Here is a 20,656-nt window from a genome sequence, read left to right as displayed (position 1 = left end):
GCTGTAGGTCAACTGATTGGGCTCCCGTCTACCATATGGGAGGCCCTGGGTTTGCTTCCCAGGACCTCTTGTGAAGGCAAGTTGGCCCACGTCTGCGGAGAGCTGACGGCCTGCGCTCGCGAAGAGCTGGCACAGCAAGGTGACGCAACAAAGGGAGACAAGCAGGCACAGAAGAACATGCAGCAATTGGTCACAGAGAGCAGACAGCAAGCAAGTGGCAAGGAGGGTGGATAAATAAAAAAATTAAAATTAAAAATAAAATACATCTTTAAAAAAACAAAAGAAAATTGTAATGTCTTTAGAAAGATGAAAGTATTATATCCATGAAATATAAAGAGCAGCTAAAAAAGGAATAAACAGAAAATAAGAAAGATATCTTGGGAATTAAGCTTACAGTAAAAAAAAAAAAAAAAAAAATCAGAGATATAGAAGATCGTCAAGTAAACCTCCCAGAAATTAGATGAACAAAGATGTATAGTGGAGCATGAGGGGGTAGGGTAAGAAATTTAGTGGATAAATCCAAGAGGTTCAGCATTTATCATAGGATTTCCAGAAAGAGAAAACAGAAGAAGATGGTGGAAAATTGTCAAAACTGAATGAACAGAATGGCAGCTGTTTCTTCATTTCAAAAAAAGCATGGCAGATAGAGGTTATATGCACACTTCCAAAAAGAGCAACGAAAAATAGAAGTTGTTGCTGGTGCTCTTCAAAAAAAAAAAAAAAGTTTTTTTTTTCTAATTAAAAGTAATAAATATTTTTATTTATCCAGTGCCTAGTAATAAAGTAGGGGACAGAACACCCTCTGCCACTCTGGCTCCAACCATCATTTTCTGCCATCGACACCCATTCTCCACGTTCAGGTTTAACCTCTTTTGGGCTCGGCATCTGGGCCTTGGCTTCCAGTACAGTTATCGCCACCCTCCATTCACCCATGTTCCCAGCACACACACGCACACACACGCACACACACGCACACACGCACACGCACACACACTCCTTTCCAGTGCTCCTGGGCTCCACCTTCGCACCGTGAGCCCGTCCCCTCCCTGTGTGCCCCTCAGCTCAGATGCCATCTCCTCAGTGAGAGCTCACCTCTCCTGCCTTTAAATTCCTGTTGCCCTCGGCACCTCTTACCGCCCCTCCCCGATTGGAATTGCAGTTGTTTCTATTTTGTTTTTTTACTTGACTTAAGGGCCTGGAAGGTGGTGAAGGCAGGGACCAAATGGCACTGATATTTGTTCTCCCTTAGCACCTGGCAGAGTGTGACATAGTCCAGGTATTGCCTAACATATTAATTAAATGAATAAATTAACCTTTCCTTAACTGTGAAATCTGTTTCGTCTTCTGGCCCAATGCTAAACAGTGGCATCCACAATACATAAATAGGACTGGAATTAAGGGCTTTTTTTTTGTCTGGATGGTTTTGTTTTGAGGACCACTTACATGTTTCCCTTCTTTAAGAGGGAAGATCGTGCAAAGAACCCAGAGAGTAGACTTCTTAAAATTCTTGCTGCTTCTGCTGCCTTCATGGAGAGTGTGACAGAGAGGTCAGCTTGAGAGTTATAGTGTTTTATGGGATTCTGCATCAGTTACACTGAGGGAAGTGTTGCAAGCAGGATGCTGCTTCTCTCCAGCGAGAGAAGCCCCCAGATATGACACTGAAACAGGTGGAAGAGGACATGGATCTCAGGGCACGGCCCCACAGGTGGCAGGAAAAAGGAAAACCTCTTGTGAGGCCAGATGCTAAAATAAAGAAGGAATTCCACCCATACCCAGTGATTTGACCAGGTCACTTAGACAGGAGATACATGACTAGGACTTGGTCCCATTGCTTCTCACCCCTAATGTAAGCCTCTTTCTCTTTAACCACATTTTACGCTGCAAGCCCCAGATCTCTTTATGGTCACGCAAATGATCAGTTCTAACAGTGGTAATCTAAAATATTCCATTTCTATAATAACAAAAAGCCCATCAATTTCATGGAACATGCAAACAGTGGAGTACTATGCAGCTATTAAAAAGAATAAGGCAGGAAGTGGATGTGGCTCAGGTGATAGGACCTCCACCTACCTCGTGAGAAGATCCGGGTTCAATCCCTGGGGCCACCTGGTAAAGAAGAAGAGAAAGCATGCCTGCGTGGCAAGCCTGTACCCACGTGGCAAGCCGAGAGCCCACGGGGTGAGCTGAGTACTCATGCGGTGAGCCGAGCACCCACCCGGCAAACCAAGTGCCCATGTGGTGAGCCAGGGCCCATGTGGCGAGCCCAGTGCCCGCGTGAGTGCCCACATGGTGAGCCAGTGCCCACGCAAGTGAGTCATGCAACAAGATGACAACGCAACAAAAGAGAGACAAAGGGAAGAGTCAAGGTGAAGCGCAGCAGAGACCAGGAACTGAGGTGGTGCAATTGACAGGGAATCTCTCTCCCCAACAGAGATCCCCAGGATCAAATCCTGGCGAATCCTAGAGGAAAAAAATGAGAAGAGAAGACAAAAAAAAAAAGAGAGAGAGAGAGAGAGTTGCGGAAGATCACAGGGCGATTGGACACAGCAAAAACAGCAGGACGGGGGAGGGAGAGGGGAAGAAAAATAGAATAAGGTGGGTCTCTTATAAGTTCTGATCTAGTGAAGCCTTTCACATATATTGCTAGCAGACAAAGTAAATGCTTAATAGTATCACCTCCTTAAATCTCTACTCAAATATTGTCTTTTCAATGAGGCTTTCCAAAACTACTGTATTTATCTCTGTGACCACCTCCCTTTTCTCCATTAGCATTTTTTCCTGTGTGACTTAATAGGTATTTTACTTGTTTGTTTCACATCTGTCTCCCCTACTGGACTACAGGGTACGTGAGGGCAGATTTTGTATATTTTGCTTACTGCTTCTTCCTTAGTGCCTTAGAATGACTGAATGAATGAATCTGTATTAACCATATTACTTGCAGGGAACAGCTCTGGAAGGCTGCAACAAACCCAGCAGTACTTATCCCTGAGCAGTAGAACTAGGGGGCTAGGGAGATATGACTAATTTTTTAGTGTACCTAATGTACCATGTGCTTCAATTTTTTTTTTTTTAAGGAGGCACCAGGGATTGAACCCAGGACCTCATACATATAAAGCAGGCACTCCACCACTGAGCTACATCTGCTCCCCTCTATCACATTTTAGAATAAAAACCTTGATAAGGACTCCCAATGACAGTGTTTCCTGGATGGCTGCGATAAATTATGTTATGTAATTACCACCATTTATTTCTGGTACTGAGCTAATAAATGCCACTCTGAATTTCTCTTCCTTTCAGAAGTCAGGTTGAAAACGGCCTGCTAGTCAGTCCATGGACTTTTTTATGAGGTCTTTACCAACAGAGACATTTTATTTTCCATCAGAGAGCAGTTTTATCTGTCTCTAGGTAGTAGGGAAAAGTGCGTTTTGGGGTCAGGTATGTACACATCCCTTAACTTTTAGCTAAGTGACCTGGAAGAGGTTACCTAACCACCCTAAGTCTCAATTTCCTTATCTATAATATTGGAGTAATCATTCCAGGGCACAAAGGGTGTCCTGCAAACAAAGCAATGCCAAGTCTGTGTATTGTGTGCCTAACAGGGGCAAGTTCAAGGCAGGGCCGTATATATGTTTTTCCCTTTGCCTGCAGGTGACCCAGAGAGGATACTTAGTGAGGGTACTTCATGCCTAACCACTCAAAGTGTGGTCCCAGCATCGCCAGGGAGTTCGTTAGAAATGCACATGCTCAGGCCCCACTTCCGAGCTAACGAATCAGAGCCTGCAATTTAACAACGCACCCAGTTGAGTCCTATGCACAAGAGCTTGGGGAGCTCTGTTTTATGCTTCTTACAGCCCTGTTTCAGACAAGCTGCCCTTTTAAACTTTTCCTTTGTCTCAGCTGACCCTCCATCTGCCACCAACACCCTGACCCCTTTTTCAAGAGCCTTGCCAGAGGTAGGCAAGGAGACGTGCGAGGCCTCCCGCACAGTCAGCTGCTCGGGCGGGCTACCGCGAATGAGCTGCGACGTAGGACGCTGAGCCGCTCATCAGCCGAAACTTTCTTCTAAATAAAGATGATCTGGGATAACCACGTACAAGGCCGTAAATCTGCTTAATGCTCCCTGGCTGCGTTAAATGTCAATGACGCTCCTTAAGCACATGCTTTGAACACTTGAGAAACTGCGACTGCAAACGATTAAGACCTCCAAGGTGATGGAACCCTCGGAATTGAAACACAAACTTATTTACGGTATCCTCAGATGTCAGGGGAACAAATGAAGACCTGCCATCCACAGCCATTCATTTTGTAACCCCGTGGCTTCTTAACAGGGTGTATATGTTCTAGGTAGAAATAACTCCAGCCAGGAAGCAGCTTTAAGGCCACCAAGCAGCTTCCCTTCCCACATTCCATTTACCTCTCCTGTTTTGAAAAGGATCTTGATATGTGGACATGAGCTAACTGAAGCTGAGGTCAATAAAAGCAAATATTAAAAGAACATAAGAGACATTTCTCACTATGACTCAAAGGAAAAAAAGCACAACATGGTGTATCTATTTTAGAAATAGTCCGTATTTGTTAGATAAGGCGGTGAGACCCACAGATATAAATTTTGTAGTAGCTTTCCCCAATAAAAGCTCTTTTACTACAATTTTATTAAGAAATTAGACCTTTATCAGCAGCTCTTCATTCAAGTAGTAAAAAAGGAAGCCTTCCATTAGTGGCTTTCTGACCATCAGTTTGTTTCCATAAAAAAATAAATCCATTTGTTATGTCCATAAAAAGAAACTTTGGCTGCAGATATCAGAGTTTTGCTTCCCATAACTGGGCCTTCTCAGATTCAGTGGCACTGCCCAAGCACTGTCTAAAATTTGACTTCTAGCCTGCATAATGACAACATCCCCTGGAACCGCATGCTTGCTTCTCAGTAGGTATTTTGTTTGATTGCTCCTTGACCCTTTTCCAAGAAGCCTAATTTGCCCAAGGGAGTCTTGCAAAGAAAAAAGAGTGTTTGCATCTGCTTAGGGAAATGTGCCTGAAATAATGACTTGTTTAGAACTGAGAATAGATTGGAATGGAACGGATTGAAAGCCAGTTTGAGCAGGCAGAAAGCTCCCAGGGCCTCCTAACTCTCATAAAAGGAGCACTGCCGCAGAGCCGCTTGCCTAGAGCAGCTCTGGAAGACCATCGCCAGTCAACGAATGAATGACGTCTCTGTACACATAAACGCAGTGCAACATTCTTACTCTCATCCATGCCCAGTTCATCTTAAGTTTAGCTTACACTCCTAAGATGGTGCGGATTTCTCGATTCAGCCCTGCAGACCCCAGGGTCGAAATTGCCCTCCGAGGTATGTTACCCATTTTAAACGTAGTCCTTTGCACGGCTGCAGAATGCGTGATGGGGGGGCTCTGCCCTTATATTAGTGTTTTCTTGGGTACCAAGAGAGGCAGAGAGGGTGCTGATGGACGGGCTGCCTGAAGAAGGAGCTTCCCTTGGCTTCTTTCCCACCTTGTGAACGTAAAAGGAACTGGAAGTCAGAAGTAGATAGCCAACCATTCATCTAGCTGAATGAAGGACGAGTTGAGGCAAATAAAAAAGGGAGCATTGCTTGGCTATTTTGTGGCTGCTCATTTCCTGTTTCTTTTTCTTCTCATTCTCACTTTTCTGCCAGAAAATATAGTTGCATTGTTTATAACCATAGCTTCAAGGCTAGTAAGTCTTTGACAGGGTAAAGGTGAAAACACAAAGGCTCTTAAAATAAATTTCAAGGGCCCCAGCTAGCTTAATTTCTTTCTGGCCTTAATCTTTATCTGCTGTCTAGTAAAAGTATAAAGGGCGAATCCATTGACCATATTTAAGTTACAAAAGTTAAGCTTTAAAAAAAATACTGTTTGGGACCAATGGGAATGAGAGCTTACCAGTTTTTCTTTAAATCTATCTGTACACAATTAGCAAATTATTAAGCGACCTTTCTTTCCAAGTCTGCCAAGAAATTGCCTGTTCACACTAATAAGAGAACATGTTTTACAAGGTTCACGTTGATTAATTGACAAATGCTGATAAAATCAAAGCAGTGCTAAAATGTAGTACACCAGCTGCAGTATAAATTACTTTTGTTCAATAATGATTCAAGTAGCTATACATTTATGGTTTACCTTTCAATAAATATTACTGTCTTAATTGAAACATCCATGATGAAAATTTATCTCTGAAGATGACTTTTAGGAACCATGGCTAAGACTAAATGTTTCTGTGTTCACATATGCTCAGTTAAAAACATGGATTGCCGGGACCATTTTAAAGACAGATGATTTATAATTTGTAGGAAAGGGAGCATTTACACATTTTAATATACTTTGGAAGTCCTCACCTGTATTTGACCTAAGTATAGCGTGTCCTACATTTTTGATAGCTTCAACCTAAAAAAAAAAAAAAGTAACGTTCTTAAACCACTGGCTTTACGTCGGCCACTGAGAGCACACACACGTATCCTGTCACCAGCCCACTGTTATGGCACCTGCGCTGGGCTCCACTGGCTGGCTGTTTCAGGCTCCAGGATTTCTCAGACATCTAAGATGCTTGAGCAAACCCAGACCCTGCTTTGACTCAGAAGGGGCTGCCTGTCCGAAAGGAAGGAGGTTTGGAGGACACCGGCAGAAAGTGAATGGAGGGTTGGAGTGGATGGAAGTGTAGTTCAGGCCCTAGATTGCCCTGCAGGGTTCCTGCTCCTTTCCTGGGGTGGTTCCTACCCACTGGATAGACCCCCACCCTCTGGTGCCTCAAGGGCCACCATAGTAGGTAAACTGAGGGTCCAACCAGGCTGAGAGTTTTGTCTGACATATTAAGGTACCCTGCCTTACCCATACTCCGGGGGAGTTAGAGATCCTCCCCAGTGACTCTTCTGACATACTCTTTTCAATTCAGCAATTATTTATCTACCCTATAATATGCCAGACAGTGTGGTAAGCCCTGGGGATACATATATGAGACAGATAGATTCTCTCTGTCATGAAGAAATTTAGAATATCACTTGCAGTTTGTTATTTAAATGATTGATTTCCATCCTTCAACACCTTTGTCTGATCCCCAGTTCATGTACCAGGCACTGTTCTAGGCATCCAATAACAATTCCAGATATTTTCTTTCATTGATATTCGTGAGAAACCTATGTGTTTGGTGACCCTCTAAGGCAAATCTCTTTGGCTACCTCAGTCACTGGTTACCAAGTAAGAGTTCTATTCAAGATTCTCACAAGACACCAGATCTGGGTGGAAATTGGGATTTGACCAGCGGGACCGAGCAGACACCCATGTTCTGAACTTGGCCAAAGGGTGTGTGACCCTCAGAACAGACATGGGAGGCCTTGGAAAAAGAAGGTGGGAACAGTGGGGCGAGGCGATCAAGGGCAGATGGGACCCAGGTGAGAACCCAGCTGACTTTGCACTGTGCATCACAGTAGAGGTGGATTTGACTGGTGGGTCAAGATTGGGACTGTGAGCAGGGCAGACACTGCATTGGCCTGGGAAATGGAAGAATTCCAAGTGATGGATGAGAAAATAGGGACAGAAGGCAGAGGAGGGATGGAGGTCACGGGCGTGTAGCCAGGTAGAAGGCATCGAGGCAAGCGGATAAGCAGGTGGGGTGTTCGAGCCCCCTGGCCGCTCAGTCAGCACGTGGGCATTTGAAAAATGGAACTGCTGTAGCATCAGGGGACTCGGGCTTAAGAACAAAGAACATGAAGGAAAATCCCTGCCGCCGAGAACCTGGCTCACAAGAAGTGAAACGTGCTTCTGGTGATGCAGGGACAAGGCTGTCTTGTCAAGAGGATCTCGTGAGCTGGGACTCGCATTGTTCCCTCAGCCCAGGCATCTTCAAGACAATGCCTGGCGTGTAGAAGCCCCCCAAAATATTCGTGAGATCCCCTGGGCTCTGCGAGGGAGGCAGGGTCCAAAGTGAGGTGATTTTCCCAGGGCACTATAAAAATTCCATTCTATTTCCCTGGCGCTTAGTGAAAAATAAGAAACAATAACCTAGGACAGAGTCAAACACGTGAGCTGGTAAATTATTCACAGGATATCTGCACAGTCCCGATAGCTACGTCTGTCTCTCCTTTGGTTCCTCTACCTGCGAGGCAGCATTAAGTGAGAAGGAGGACGTTCTTGGCGTTTAACCCGATCGGAGGCATTTTCCTTGCGGGCCATTTGGACTCAGACTAAGTAAGAACTGGATGGAGTGAAAAAAATAAATGAAAAGAGAAGGGCGAGGGGATGAAAGCCCTTCCAAACTCCCAGGTTTTTCGGCTGGGAAAATCTCAGCGAGAGGCCAGAACTCTGCAGCTTGGTTTGGTCACTTGCCCAAGGCTCTCGGGACCTTCCCTCGGGCTGGCGCTGCCCCACCTGGGTCGTGCTGGTGTTTCTGCTGAGAGCTGCCCGTAAAAAGAACAACGGAGGCTGCTCCCCAGAACACTTGTAAAGCCCTGCCGTGCTAGTGTGTACGTCACACGTGAAAGTCGTGAAACACGTCTCGTGGGAAGAGTCCTGTGTCAGAAGCGGGGTCAGTGGCTCAGCGGGGCCATCGGGCAGGTCTGTGCTGACTGTCCTTCCGACCCCCCGCCCGTGGCACCCCCCGGCCCTCTGCGCTCCTGGCCGCCTGCCCGTTTTGACACCAGGTGGGGCATGGCTAACATGACGGCAGCTCTGTAGGGGTCACTGTGTCTAACCCAGGAAGATGGGAACGTTTCACCCCCTTCTACAGGGCATGGGCTCGGAAACAGCCATGAAAAGTGTTTAATCTGAACCCCTGCTTTTAGTTTTCACCTGAGAAACAGGCCCAGGTTCACGCAGTGAGTCAGGGGCAGGCCCAGATCTGGAGGGAACCCAGAACCAAGTCCCCGAGCCCAGGGAAGTCCCCCCACCAGGCCCCACTGCCCTGCACCCCCAGCGGAGAACGGGGACCTGTGCTCCAACCTCATCCCTAGAAACTGCCTACTTTGATAGCGAGAGTCACAAAAGGGTCAAAGCTGTTTACTAAACACAAGCCCCTTAACAGCTGGACCCTATGGGCCGATGACTGGAGCAAGGGGAAACAACTGACCAACGTAATCCGGACAAGTCCTTTGCTTACCTCTTTACGTCTCTCCCTCCCTCCCTCCTTCTTCCCTTCCCTCCTTCCTTCCATGCCCACCCCCCCACAGACACACATGCACACACCTTTAAAAACTACCAGTACGAATGAATTAACTTCACTTTATGAAATGCTACTTAATAAGCAAAATATAATCTTATTGCATTTGGGTTCTAGCTAACAAGTCTCCCTTAGGTTTTTTTGGTGTGTGAGGTAGCACAGATTGAACCTAGGACCTCGTACATACAAAGCATGTGCCCACCCACCCAGCTATACCTGCTCTGCTCCCTTCGGGTTTTTTTTTTTTTAAGATTTATTTATTAGTTTTATCCTACCTCTCCCTCCCCCCCACCCCAATGACTCTCTCCTCTGTCTACTCATTGTTTGCTCGCCTTCTCCAGGAGGCAACGGGAGCCCAGCAGCCTGAACCCCATCCGCTCCCTGCAGCCTGCAGGGTCTGCTGCCTTGTGGCATCTGCTCGTTTAGGCGTCTGCTCATAAACTAGCTCATTGTGGCAAGTACAGATGTCTGCTCGTAGACTAGCTTATTGTGGTGAGTGCAGACCTCTGCTCGTCATCTTTAGGAGGCATAGGACCCAAACCTGGGACCCCCCCGTGGTAAGTGGGCACCCCATCTGGTTGAGCCACATCCGCTTCCCTCCCTCAGGCTGTTAACTCGAGCTCACTTAGCTTCTAGGTAGTGTGAAAGGAATCCCAGTCTTGTCCTATTCCTGGGCTCTCCAGCCACTCACAGGCATCTTGGCTCGAGCACTGGAATCCTCAGGTACTTAGAGGCAGAGCCAGCTCCGGCCTCTGCCGGGACCCCATCTGAAGATGAGGGACTTCCCTGAACGCCTTTCTCCAAGGCTACCCGGGGGACATCGCCTTCCCCACTTCCTTTCCCCTCTGCGGCAGAAGAGGAACATGCTACAATGCATGCAGTTCACGGGAAGGTGGTCTCCAGCCCACATTTCACCTCCACAGGACAACAGGGGGCTGCCCTTACTGAAAGATGTTTCTCCTCACTCTGCCCCTTTCTAACTAATAGGCCCCAGCACGGAGCAAAAATCCTACAGACCCTGCAGCTGATAGCACTTTGCAGACTCTTTCTTCTTAACAGACCCTCTTTCTTCAAACGATTAGTATAACTTACCTCTTAAGCAGCCTGAAAGAAGATGATCACTGCAGTACATTTCTATGCCGAATGGTAGCACTCCTCACTCACAGACTTACAGTGCTAATTCTAATTTTTATTTCAACCATTGAAGCATTCCACTTTCTCTGCTTCTATCAAGGCACTTTTATTCATTTGTTATAACCACATGAATTCACCAGTCATCTAAGGTGCTGGGAAGTAGGGCAGGCAGGTCAGAAAGAAACCATCTAGTTTGTAGCTTTTGTTTCACATTAGACATTGCAAACTTAAATCTCTTTGAGGCAGAACACGTCTGAAAATCTAATTTCCAAAACGGGGCATGTACGGGCTGTTTTGTTTTCCCCTTTTTGGAGTGGCTGCCCACTGCCTGATGTCATCCTGCTCCGCTCATCCTTTAAAACCCAGCTGAAATGTCATCTCTCCTTCTGAGCCTCTTCTCTCCCTGCTCCCTGCCTCTTTCCAGAATCCTCATGCCTTACTCTGGGCGGTCCAGAGCGTTTTGCTCAGACCGTTAGAGGCTTGCACTTAGCGCCGGTGTTCGATGGAGGCAGTTAAATAAGTGCCTGCCCCACCTGCACAGGGCCTGGCGGCCGGTGTGCTCCGGGGCTTCTCTACGTCTTTATACGTATTGATGGGGTTGAATCAAGTTGTGTCAGCCCAGGTCCTTCAGTGTGTGCTCTGGGCTTTTGAAAGACGTATCAAGTGAAAGTGTAGTTTAAGTCATAGTCTTCTGAAATCTCCTGAAGAAAGTTCCTGAAAACTTACGTGTGTGTGTGTATATATATATAATATTTTTACTTTTAAGTTGTGTTATTCCTAAAGCCTAATATATATTTGTTTGTTTATAAGTTAAAAGTGTTATTCCTGAAGACCTACATATGTATATTTTCCTCTTTAAGTGGCAAGTGTTATTAAAACTAGGCATGTATTACCATACATGGGGAATACTGGTTATTTATTTGTTCCCCACCTCTGCAGAGGGCAGAAAGTTTAGTCACAGCTTCAATTGGCTTTATCCAAAAGATGCATACTGGAAAAGTTGCATGTAAATCTAACTTCTATAAATCAAATTATGTATTAAAATGCACTAAGGGAACAGTTTCTAAGTGAAAAATATTTATATGAAATGAGTAATCTCTGAATTTATCAGGGCATTTACTAATCATAAAGTAATATTTTTCCTGGAATGATTAAGGCACTCCTTGCATTCCAATCAAATTTCTCCTGGCATTAATTTTATGCTTTTCCATATTTTATTTAAAACACTGGACTTACTCCTAAGTTTGCTAATTTATACCACAGATTTTCTTGGCCTTCTCAGCCTCCTAAAATTGGTATGTATTATGTATTATTCCAGTTTCCGTTAATAAAAAATTACTTGCGTGAGGATTTAACGATTTTAACGTAAATCTTTTTCGAAGGAAGCAGTGCAAGCTCCCCTTGTTTTGCAGGAAGAACCGAGGGCTGTTGTGAATGCTTACTCAGAGCTGGAGTGGGGGAAAGGAACCAGGCGTCGATCGGAGCATAATGGTTATTGTCCAAGGAGCCTAAGATATTGTGCTTCGAACTGAAGTTTTATGAGTTTTATCGAAAGGTGTCCATTTTCCCTTTCTCTAGCTTGGCCAAAAGCGACCTGGGGAGGGGCGGGTGGAGCGTGACGTGGATTTGGGGTTCCTGGCGTGTGTCAGTCAGTGTGGCCTTGGCATTCAGGAGGCAGGCTTACAGCCTCTAACTCCTGGTGCTGGACGCAGCAGAGGTCCTTTAGTAATGGATCCACTGGGTTGAAAAATAAGATTCCTGGCTCTGGAGCCGTGCATTTAACACATTTTCCGCATATGCCATGTGGCAAGCCTGCCGTGCATAAATAAGACACTCGAGTGTTGACCTTTTTCAGTAAACAATACTAGAAATGTTGAGTACCTTTAAAATTCAAATGCAGCTTTTAAAACGTATTCTCCTTTTCATGGACAGCTGAGACCTGCCTGCACTAATACCCAGCTAATCTGAGGTCTGGGAAGAGCCTGCGAATCAGTCAGACGCAGTTCTTCTTTGCTTGTTTTAGCCCAGGGGGGTGGAAGCTCTGGGGCCCCGTTCTGTTCAATTCTCCCCACATATAGGTGTTTTAATTTCCCAGGAGATCTTTTGCATGTCTGAGCATTTGTATTGTGGGCATTTGCACTAACATTTATGCCTCCATCCAATTTTAAATAAGTAATAGAGCCGATCTTTATTTATGAGAAGTTTATGTCATACATCAATACCCTCCCCACCTCTATTTAATACATATTGGCTATGTCTTTCTTTTTCTTAAGCAATCTCTATGGGAAGAATCCCCACCTCACTGTAAGATCTCCTTCAACTTTTTTTTTTTTTAAAGATTTATTTCTTTATTTAATTCCCCCCTCTCCCCCGGTTGTCTGTTCTCTGTGTCTATTTGCTGCGTCTTGTTTCTTTGTCCTCCTCTGTTGTCGGCAGCAGCACGGGAAGTGTGGGCAGCGCCATTCCTGGGCAGGCTGCACTTTCTTTCGCGCTGGGTGGCTCTCCTTACGGGGTGCACTCCTTGTGTGTGCTGCTCCCCTATGCGGGGGACACCCCTGCATGGCAGGGCACTCCTTGCGAGCATCAGCACTGTGCATGGGCCAGCTCCACACGGGTCAAGGAGGCCCGGGGTTTGAACCACGGACCTCCCATGTGGTAGACGGATGCCCTAACCACTGGGCCAAGTCCGTTTCCCTCCTTCAACTTTTATTACTGGTCCGTGGGAACAGAATATGGAGCATCAAGAAGTTGCCTGGAGATTGCATTTACCCAAAGGCGAGGATTCTTTCCAGACCCGCAGTGTCACCGTAGGGCAGGGAGGGTCAGGGGCAGGGTCTCCAGGTGGCAGAGCCGCATCTGGCCATTGCGCTCAATTGAAAATTAAATTCTGTTTAGAAGCAAGCAGCTCTTTCTAGCCCGGAGTCCCTAGTAGTAGCCCCTGGTTAACCCATGTGTTTCAAGGGAGTTGCATTCCTCTCCTCCTGTCTTCAATTCTCCTGTCTCCCTTTGTTTCACTTCTTTCTATTGTCTGTTCCCTTTTCTGTTTGGACAATCTAAGTAATCATTATAATTCTAATAATCTGAGCTAAAATACAAATTTAGGAAAACATACAGTCCTTGTGAGACATAGATACATTTAACCTGATATAAATCCTCAAACAGTAAACCAGAATCTCAAGCTAATAGAGAATCCTTTTAGGAGAAAATTACAAATAAGGTAAAAACAAGCACGCATCAGGAAACATCTGTCAGCAGATGCCCTGGATTCAGCATGGTATTATTCCACTTTCTTAAACCTCCATTTGTACACCCAGAACTACGTAACGACCGCTGATATTCAGAATGGTGACCTGAAAACAGCAACCCACAAACAGTTCCTCAGTCGTTCTTTGTCTCCCGTGACCTTGGCATTTGTAAAGGGTACAGGCTAGGTATTTTGCAAAATGTCCTTGATTTGAGTTTGTCTGATATTCTCTCATAATTGAATTGAGGTTATGCAGATCTGTGATGAATGCCTCAGAAGACATGTGCCCTTCTCAGGCATGAGCTCAGGGGATGCGTGATTCAATGTCTTATTACCAATTTCAGCTATGTCTTTGATAACACCAACTGGAACAATATTGTTTTCTCATTAGTTAATAGTGAAAGTATATCATTAATCACAACATCATATCCTTCCATTACTATGATGATTGAGGTTTATATTTAATACTTTAATGAAAATATGTTTTAATAAATATATACATTTTCTCCCACATTAAAATGATACTATGTAAACTGTCTTCAGAGATTTTTATTATAATTAATACTTTTTATGGTATCTCAGTTTGAGGAATACATCTAAGATTACTCGATTTTCATTTTCCCAATCTGTCAAATCTGGTCATTGTGAGAATTGGATTAGATAATGTACATGAAAGGGTGACACACAGCTGACACATTTCAGTGAAGTAGAATTCTGATTTTGATCATTTTTGTAGGACAAACTCACATTCTATCACAGAGCAATAAATTTTCAAAAAAATGCCACAACTTAGTTATATATTGTAGCAAGGACTATCAACAAATCTTTAATTGTTAAACATACGGAAGCACATGGGCAATCCCTAATAAATATGGGGATTTTTTACATTTCTGGCTCTTCAAGTTGGCCAACTCATTCTACTTCTTTAATTTTCCTGATAGTGTTCACTTTCAGTTTCTTATTAATTCACCCACTTGTTCATTTGTTTTTGTACCCGGGTGTTGGGTTTCATCATTAAAATATAAAGCAGGGTGCCGATATGGCTCCAGTACCTCAAAAATAAATAAATAAATTATATATATATAAATTTTTTAAAAAAATTATTTTTTGGAGGTTAAAAAAAAAATCTCCAAAAATATTTTGTCTTTAGTTGTATGTTTCTTATTATTTCTGAAACCATTTTCAGAGACTATAATATTTATATGGACAGCTCCGAAGGCATACTGAAAGTGATGCAGTACAGCCTACAAGATTTCGTAAAAATAATCTGGCTTAGTTAGCTCGTTAAATTATTGAATGCCTGTGTCTTGCTAGGTGCTAGATACCTGGTAGTAAATAAAAGAAGCAGAATGACTGCTGTGTGGAACGTGAGTCTACTAGGAAAGAAGACATTGGAAAGAAAAAAAAGAAAAATATGTATTAATATGTATTTACAAATACACAAAATATTAGGAAAGAGCAGGATGCCAATTATGTAAGAAAAGTTACATCGGATCAGAGCAGGGCTCTCCGGGCCCGTGCAGTCTGCAGCCGTGGAAGCTGCCATTGCCATACTCTGCACTCCTGGACCCTCTAGATCGGCAGGTCTGAAAGGTCATCTGTGCCAACTTCCCTCCCAGTACTGCACTGTTGAGTCTAAAAGACCAATCAGCTGCTTCTTCAAAAAACTTCAGGAAGCTTTCCCTCTTTCCCTTCCTTCTTTTAATTGAGTAGCTGAACCAGTGTTTTTTGACTGCTACTGTGGCTGTCAAATTTTGATGAGCATCAGCATCACCTTTGCAGCTCCTTAAAAAAAAAAATGCCTGGGCATTTTTTAAATTAAAAAAAAGAAGAAGCTCCTAGGGTGGGGACTAGGTATATGTATGTGTAAAAACCTCCTCAGGTGATTCCGATGCCCACCGGAAGTGGAGAGCCACCATGTGCCAGGCATGTGACAACCTCCGTGTTTGCCGAGAGAGGGAGATGTCTGTTGGCCTGGGGTACAGGCATGCTCCCTTACGGGATGTAAGTTCAGTAGAAGCAGCCTTCGATTGCTCTGTAGAAAGCTCACATTTTCTTCCTTCTGTACTAGCCTAATCCTTTACCCATTATTCCACCATGCAATTCCCCTATTTTCATCCACCAAGTCCACAAGCCAGGAACCTGGGGTTACTGTTTTTCACCTTCTTTCTCCGTCACACCTTCACTCACTCCCTCTCACCTCCACAGTCCCCTTGCTTACCAAATTCTGTCTATCCTATTTTCAGGAATTGCTCTCAAATCTCTTCCACTTCTCCATCTCTACCTCATCCGGGGCCTCTTCCTGTCTTGCTCCCAGCTGGGTTCCTCTCCTCGAGCTTCTCTTGCTGTGGAGCTTATCCTCCACTTGGCTGAAGGAATTACCATTCTCAATCACAAATTTGACCCTCTCCCTCCCAGTATAAAATACTCTATTACATCCCCATTGTCTATGGAATAAAACTCCTTCTTTGCATGTCCCTGCCTGTATTTTCAGCACCATTCCCCACCATTACACCATTAGCCCCTGAAGCTCCAGCCAAACAAAAATACTCACTTTGCGTATCATGTCATACACTGTCCACAGCGATGCACCATTGCTTAGTGTAGTCCAGGCCCACAGCACCTTTCTATCCCTTTTTCATCCCCCTCCCTCACTTTCAACTTCATCCATCTTTTAGGAAAACCTAAAACTCATTCACTGGCAGAGTCAGTTGGCTCCTGCTCTGTTCTTTATATATAACAGAGATTTAATTCATTTGCTCCTGTATCTGCCAAACTCCCTCAAGGACTGTGTCATATTGATCTTTATTTGCCTAGAATGCAAAATGTTCAGGTACACAGTAGGAATTAATTAAATATTCACCAAAGGAATGCAAAAAGTGTGAACGAACCTGAAATCTCTTTGCTCTATAATGCTACCCTTTGGTCCTAATCCCATTCTTTGGAGCATTGCTTGACTAATCTATATTTGTTTTCCTTCTGATATGTGAAGATTACCCTCATCCTTTTATCTTCCTTTTCCTTGATCACACAGCTAGTAGGTTGTCATTCTAAAACTGGAACCAACTCTTTGGAGTTCTAGTAGTCCTTACACACAGTTTCCAATGTTTCATTAGATTCTCAAGGTCAAATCCCCTAATTCCAATAAATGTTCCAGAAACTCAGATTTCCGAGGAAGAAAGTGGGAAGCATTAAGCCAGCATGCTATCGTGTTGGTGTCAGGCATGGGTCTTCTACTTGATTGTTCTGAGGATGTCTGATGATAGCTCTAAAGTCCTCTTCCCCACCCCCCTCCCACCACCTTAGTCTGAAATTCCACGCTTCCCTTATTTATGCTACACTCCACATTTGTAGATTAGTTTGCTTGTAGAAGGGGTCATCTTCGTTGTTCTTGAAAGACACAGTGATTTCTATAGCTGCAGCCCACCTTTCTTCTCTTTCACTATGATTGTGACTCTACACTTAAATAATCAAAATTTTTCCTTTTCAGAATCTCCCTTGACTTATACTTCTTATTAGAGCTGATATCTCAGTGTTCATATCATACTTTTCTCTGAACTTTAAAAATGTTTCTTCTAAGTCAATGGTGTGGATCTGATTAGAATTAATGGCTTCTATCCTCACTATTATGAATTCCAGGATGGTATAGTACCTTCCTTCTAAGAGTTCTGTCATTTTCAGATTGTTATTGACTTTTTGGCAGCTGATCAATATTAGAGCGATTATATCGTTCTTCTCTGCCATCAAAGGTTATGAACTACAGACTCCTGCCAGCTCTAACCCAGTTCAATTAAACCATTGTAAATCTGATCTCCATGAATTTATTTAAAATCCTCTTAAAATATGTGATGTTTTGTGTAGTTCTTTTAATCTCTTTGTTTAATTAATTGAGACTACTTTCTTTGCTTTGTTTTCTTTCTACTAAAATGTAAACTCTCTTCCTAGGTTTAATATTTCATGATTTAGTAAGTAAATGCCCATTTTCATTGTCAAGACTCTCTTAATCTTTCAGTCTATCTTTTATAAAAACATTCATACGTACCCTTCCTCACTTCAGTTTTCTAGTTCATAAGCTAGCATCTTCTGCAGAAAAATATTTTACTTAGGAAGCATCAATTTAAATCCCTTGACATTTTTCACAGAGCAACACTTTCGAGACTGATACTTCCATTTTCATTATATGGACTCAGAGACCAGTGTAATCTGAATACCTTCACTTACATGTATAGTAGTGAAGAGAGAGGCAGTTCTGTCCATCCAGCAGCCTCCAGGACTCTGATTTCACACATGGGTTTGCCATTCCTGCTTAAGCTGCCTCCCCGCCCCGCTATCTCTCTTCTCTCTCTCTCTCTCTCTCTCTCTCTCTCTCTCTCTCTCTCTCTCTCTGTCTTCCCACTGAGGTCTTTTATTAATCCTTTAAGACTCAGCCCATATTCTTTTGCTCTGTGGTGTTTTCCTGACATCCCAGGTAAAAATAATATCTTTCCAGTCCCTTACCCACACAGTTCCAATAATTTTTTTCTTTAATCATATTGGTTTCAAAATCTATTGACTGGCCTCCTAAGTATCAAGGAGGTGCATCCTTCTCCAATTGGAAATAAGGACTGATTAGTAGGCAAAAGTTTTGTTTCTTAACCACTGCATAAAAAAGCATAGGTTGCAAAAGCTTTCAGAATACTAACTGCATGCAGTTTATGTTTTTAAAAGAGAAAGGAAATATGTGGGTTTTTAGAGTATCATTAGCTTATTTTTCAAAGTACATGAGTCATAATTACCTACATTACATTGGAGAAGATCCAAGCATCATTTTCTAAAGGATTGTATCACCCTGATGCTGGTTATAGTGGTTGGTAGCTGGGTGGGAGGGACAGGTGCCCACAGGATATCACAGGAGAGGCTGGTTTCCCACAGAGTCTCCCCTCTCTCCCCTGTCGGTGGCATTGTAATTTGGGGCTGGGAAGTGGAGGAGGCTTCTGTACATTATCCTGCTAAATAGAATGCATCCACATGGTCAACCCAACAGGTCATGCTACCTCTCAACACTTTCTTGTGATGAGGTGAGTCACCAACATGGCAGTCCTGAGTTTTAGATCCTCCACCTCATTAGGTTTCCTGATCAGAATAACATACTCTCTTACAAGGCCCATCAGTGTCCAGGTTTAAAATGAACAAAAAGGGAAACAAATTTCCTGGTGAGAGATCATCATCATAAGTAACCAGAACAAATCCTTATCATGAGTCTGTCCTTGCTAAGAGCTTGGTCATTTCATATTGGCCTTTGCCTCTCAATATCTGGGGAACTAGTTGGAAAGAAAACACAAATACATAGATACACAAAATAACGATAAGAAAATGACCTGCATTAAATGGTAACAGGGGCATGTAGACCACTGGTTTTCAAAATACAACTGTACTGCTGTTTGATGGTGGATATCACTGTAAGAATTTTTACCATATTTGCACCACTTATTTACTTATTTATGTATAGATGACTCAATAAAGTACCCATTTCAGCTTCATCCTAAGAATAATATTAGTGAAATTGTACAGTTTACTTCTAATTCATTTTTTCCCTTACACATATATTAGGTTGAACTATTTGAATATTTTTATCCACAAAAATATCAATTTCACATGATTCAACATAAAAATTATAGTTGTAATGTTTATAAAAATATAAAATTTATAAATTATGTAAATGTATTACAGTGTTGAAAAACTATAATAACAGTTCCATGTAGCACATCAAATCCCCAGACAGACCATCGCTGGGGAGCCCTGGAATTTGGAGGGGAAGCAGTCATGAAGAATTGATCTTCATGAGGTTTCTTGGAGGAGGTGGGCCTCTAAAACCAAAGATGGCGAGGGAAGAGAGGGAAAGGTGATTCTCTCAGGGGAAGCTGTGAACACTGCGAACACTGTGGAAGAGACAGGGCATCGGTGCTCAGAAAGGACACGATGGGCTAGAGAGAGCAACTCCCCTCTCCTTTGATGCAAATTCTCAATCCTCACATTTACCCAAAAGACCTATTTTCAGAGCATGCGAGCACAGGGATCAGGCCATTTCGAACGGTTCTGCAAAAACTCTTATTATTACTCCTACTTCAAGCAGACCTGGGTATTTCTGTTAGAGAAGGTGGTTGTCACCAGGGTGACCACTCCTGGCAGAAGTTCTGGGAGGTGAGTGAAGGAGGCAAGAACTCAACTGCACAAAAACAGCTGCGTAGAATGGGAGGCCCAGAGCAGTAGCTCACTTGGAGAGGGCAGCTTCCCTGGCCATCAAATCCCAGTGGAGGCCCTCATGCCAGTGAGAACAACTGTCCAGGCTGATGCTCCCTCATTCCTTCTAGAAGCTCCCTTTGCCATTCGCGTGGATATCATTTTATCTTTCTGGCTGGTCTCCACTGCCCTGGAGACTCCAGGCTGAGCCCGTATTTCTTACCGGGTGTAAGTAATGGGTGATCACCCAGCACATTCCTCTGGGCTTACCATGAGGGTGAATGAAAGGTCAGTGTCCCAGGATCAGTTTCCAAAGCCTGCCATTCCCAGACCAAGCTCAGGCTTAGGCATGCCTGAGGTGTGTTCCAGCAGAGAACTGTGGAGCATTTGACCAGTGGGTCAAGGAACAACACGAGCATCTCCATTTTCTTGGCACGAAAAGAGAACAACTGTGTTTTAATGTGTTGAAAACCTCCGTGCTTCACGTCATGGGAATGTGTCCTTAATACTTTAGAGCTAGCTATAATTTAGGATATTAGGGTTTATTATTTCCTTATACTTAAATCTGTAACAGATATATTTGTTTGTGTTTTATTGACAATTTATTGGAGTTGAGGGTACAGGGTTAATTATTTTTATGTGGAAAAAGGATTAGGCATGACTGCTCCCTGGGGTTAATGGTGTCTAGATCCAGAAAAGGCTTAAAGTAGAAACCAGCAAGAATCATCATAAAAGCAATCCATAATTTAATCAGAGGGCCAAGATGGGGGGCTGAATAACACATGTCTTGAAAATATCACAATGCCTTTTTTTCTTTTGACCTCAGGAAAATCATCATTCCGGAAATAATTATAATTCAATTTCTTGGAAGATACA

At 43.6% G+C, this 20,656-nt stretch overlaps 1 protein-coding gene across 2 annotated transcripts in view; it reads left to right on the top strand.

Annotated features, from left to right (window-relative positions):
• Window positions 1–20,656, top strand: part of ENOX1 (ecto-NOX disulfide-thiol exchanger 1) — a 564,686-nt gene that overhangs the window by 319,371 nt on the left and 224,659 nt on the right. The window contains exon 1 of one of the 2 annotated variants that reach the window (XM_058276648.2): window positions 5,218–5,347. The exons of the other annotated variant lie outside the window; for it this stretch is intronic. Coding sequence (XP_058132631.1) covers window positions 5,290–5,347 — 58 coding nt within the window. The 5' untranslated portion in view covers window positions 5,218–5,289. Of the gene's footprint in view, window positions 1–5,217; window positions 5,348–20,656 lie in introns of those variants that run through there. 2 annotated transcript variants of the gene reach the window in all.

This window comes from Dasypus novemcinctus, chromosome 15 (genome assembly GCF_030445035.2).
Source record: "Dasypus novemcinctus isolate mDasNov1 chromosome 15, mDasNov1.1.hap2, whole genome shotgun sequence".
Classification (NCBI taxonomy): domain Eukaryota; kingdom Metazoa; phylum Chordata; class Mammalia; order Cingulata; family Dasypodidae; genus Dasypus; species Dasypus novemcinctus.
Note: the sequence above shows the minus strand (reverse complement) of the source record. Positions and strands in the feature narration are given on the sequence as shown.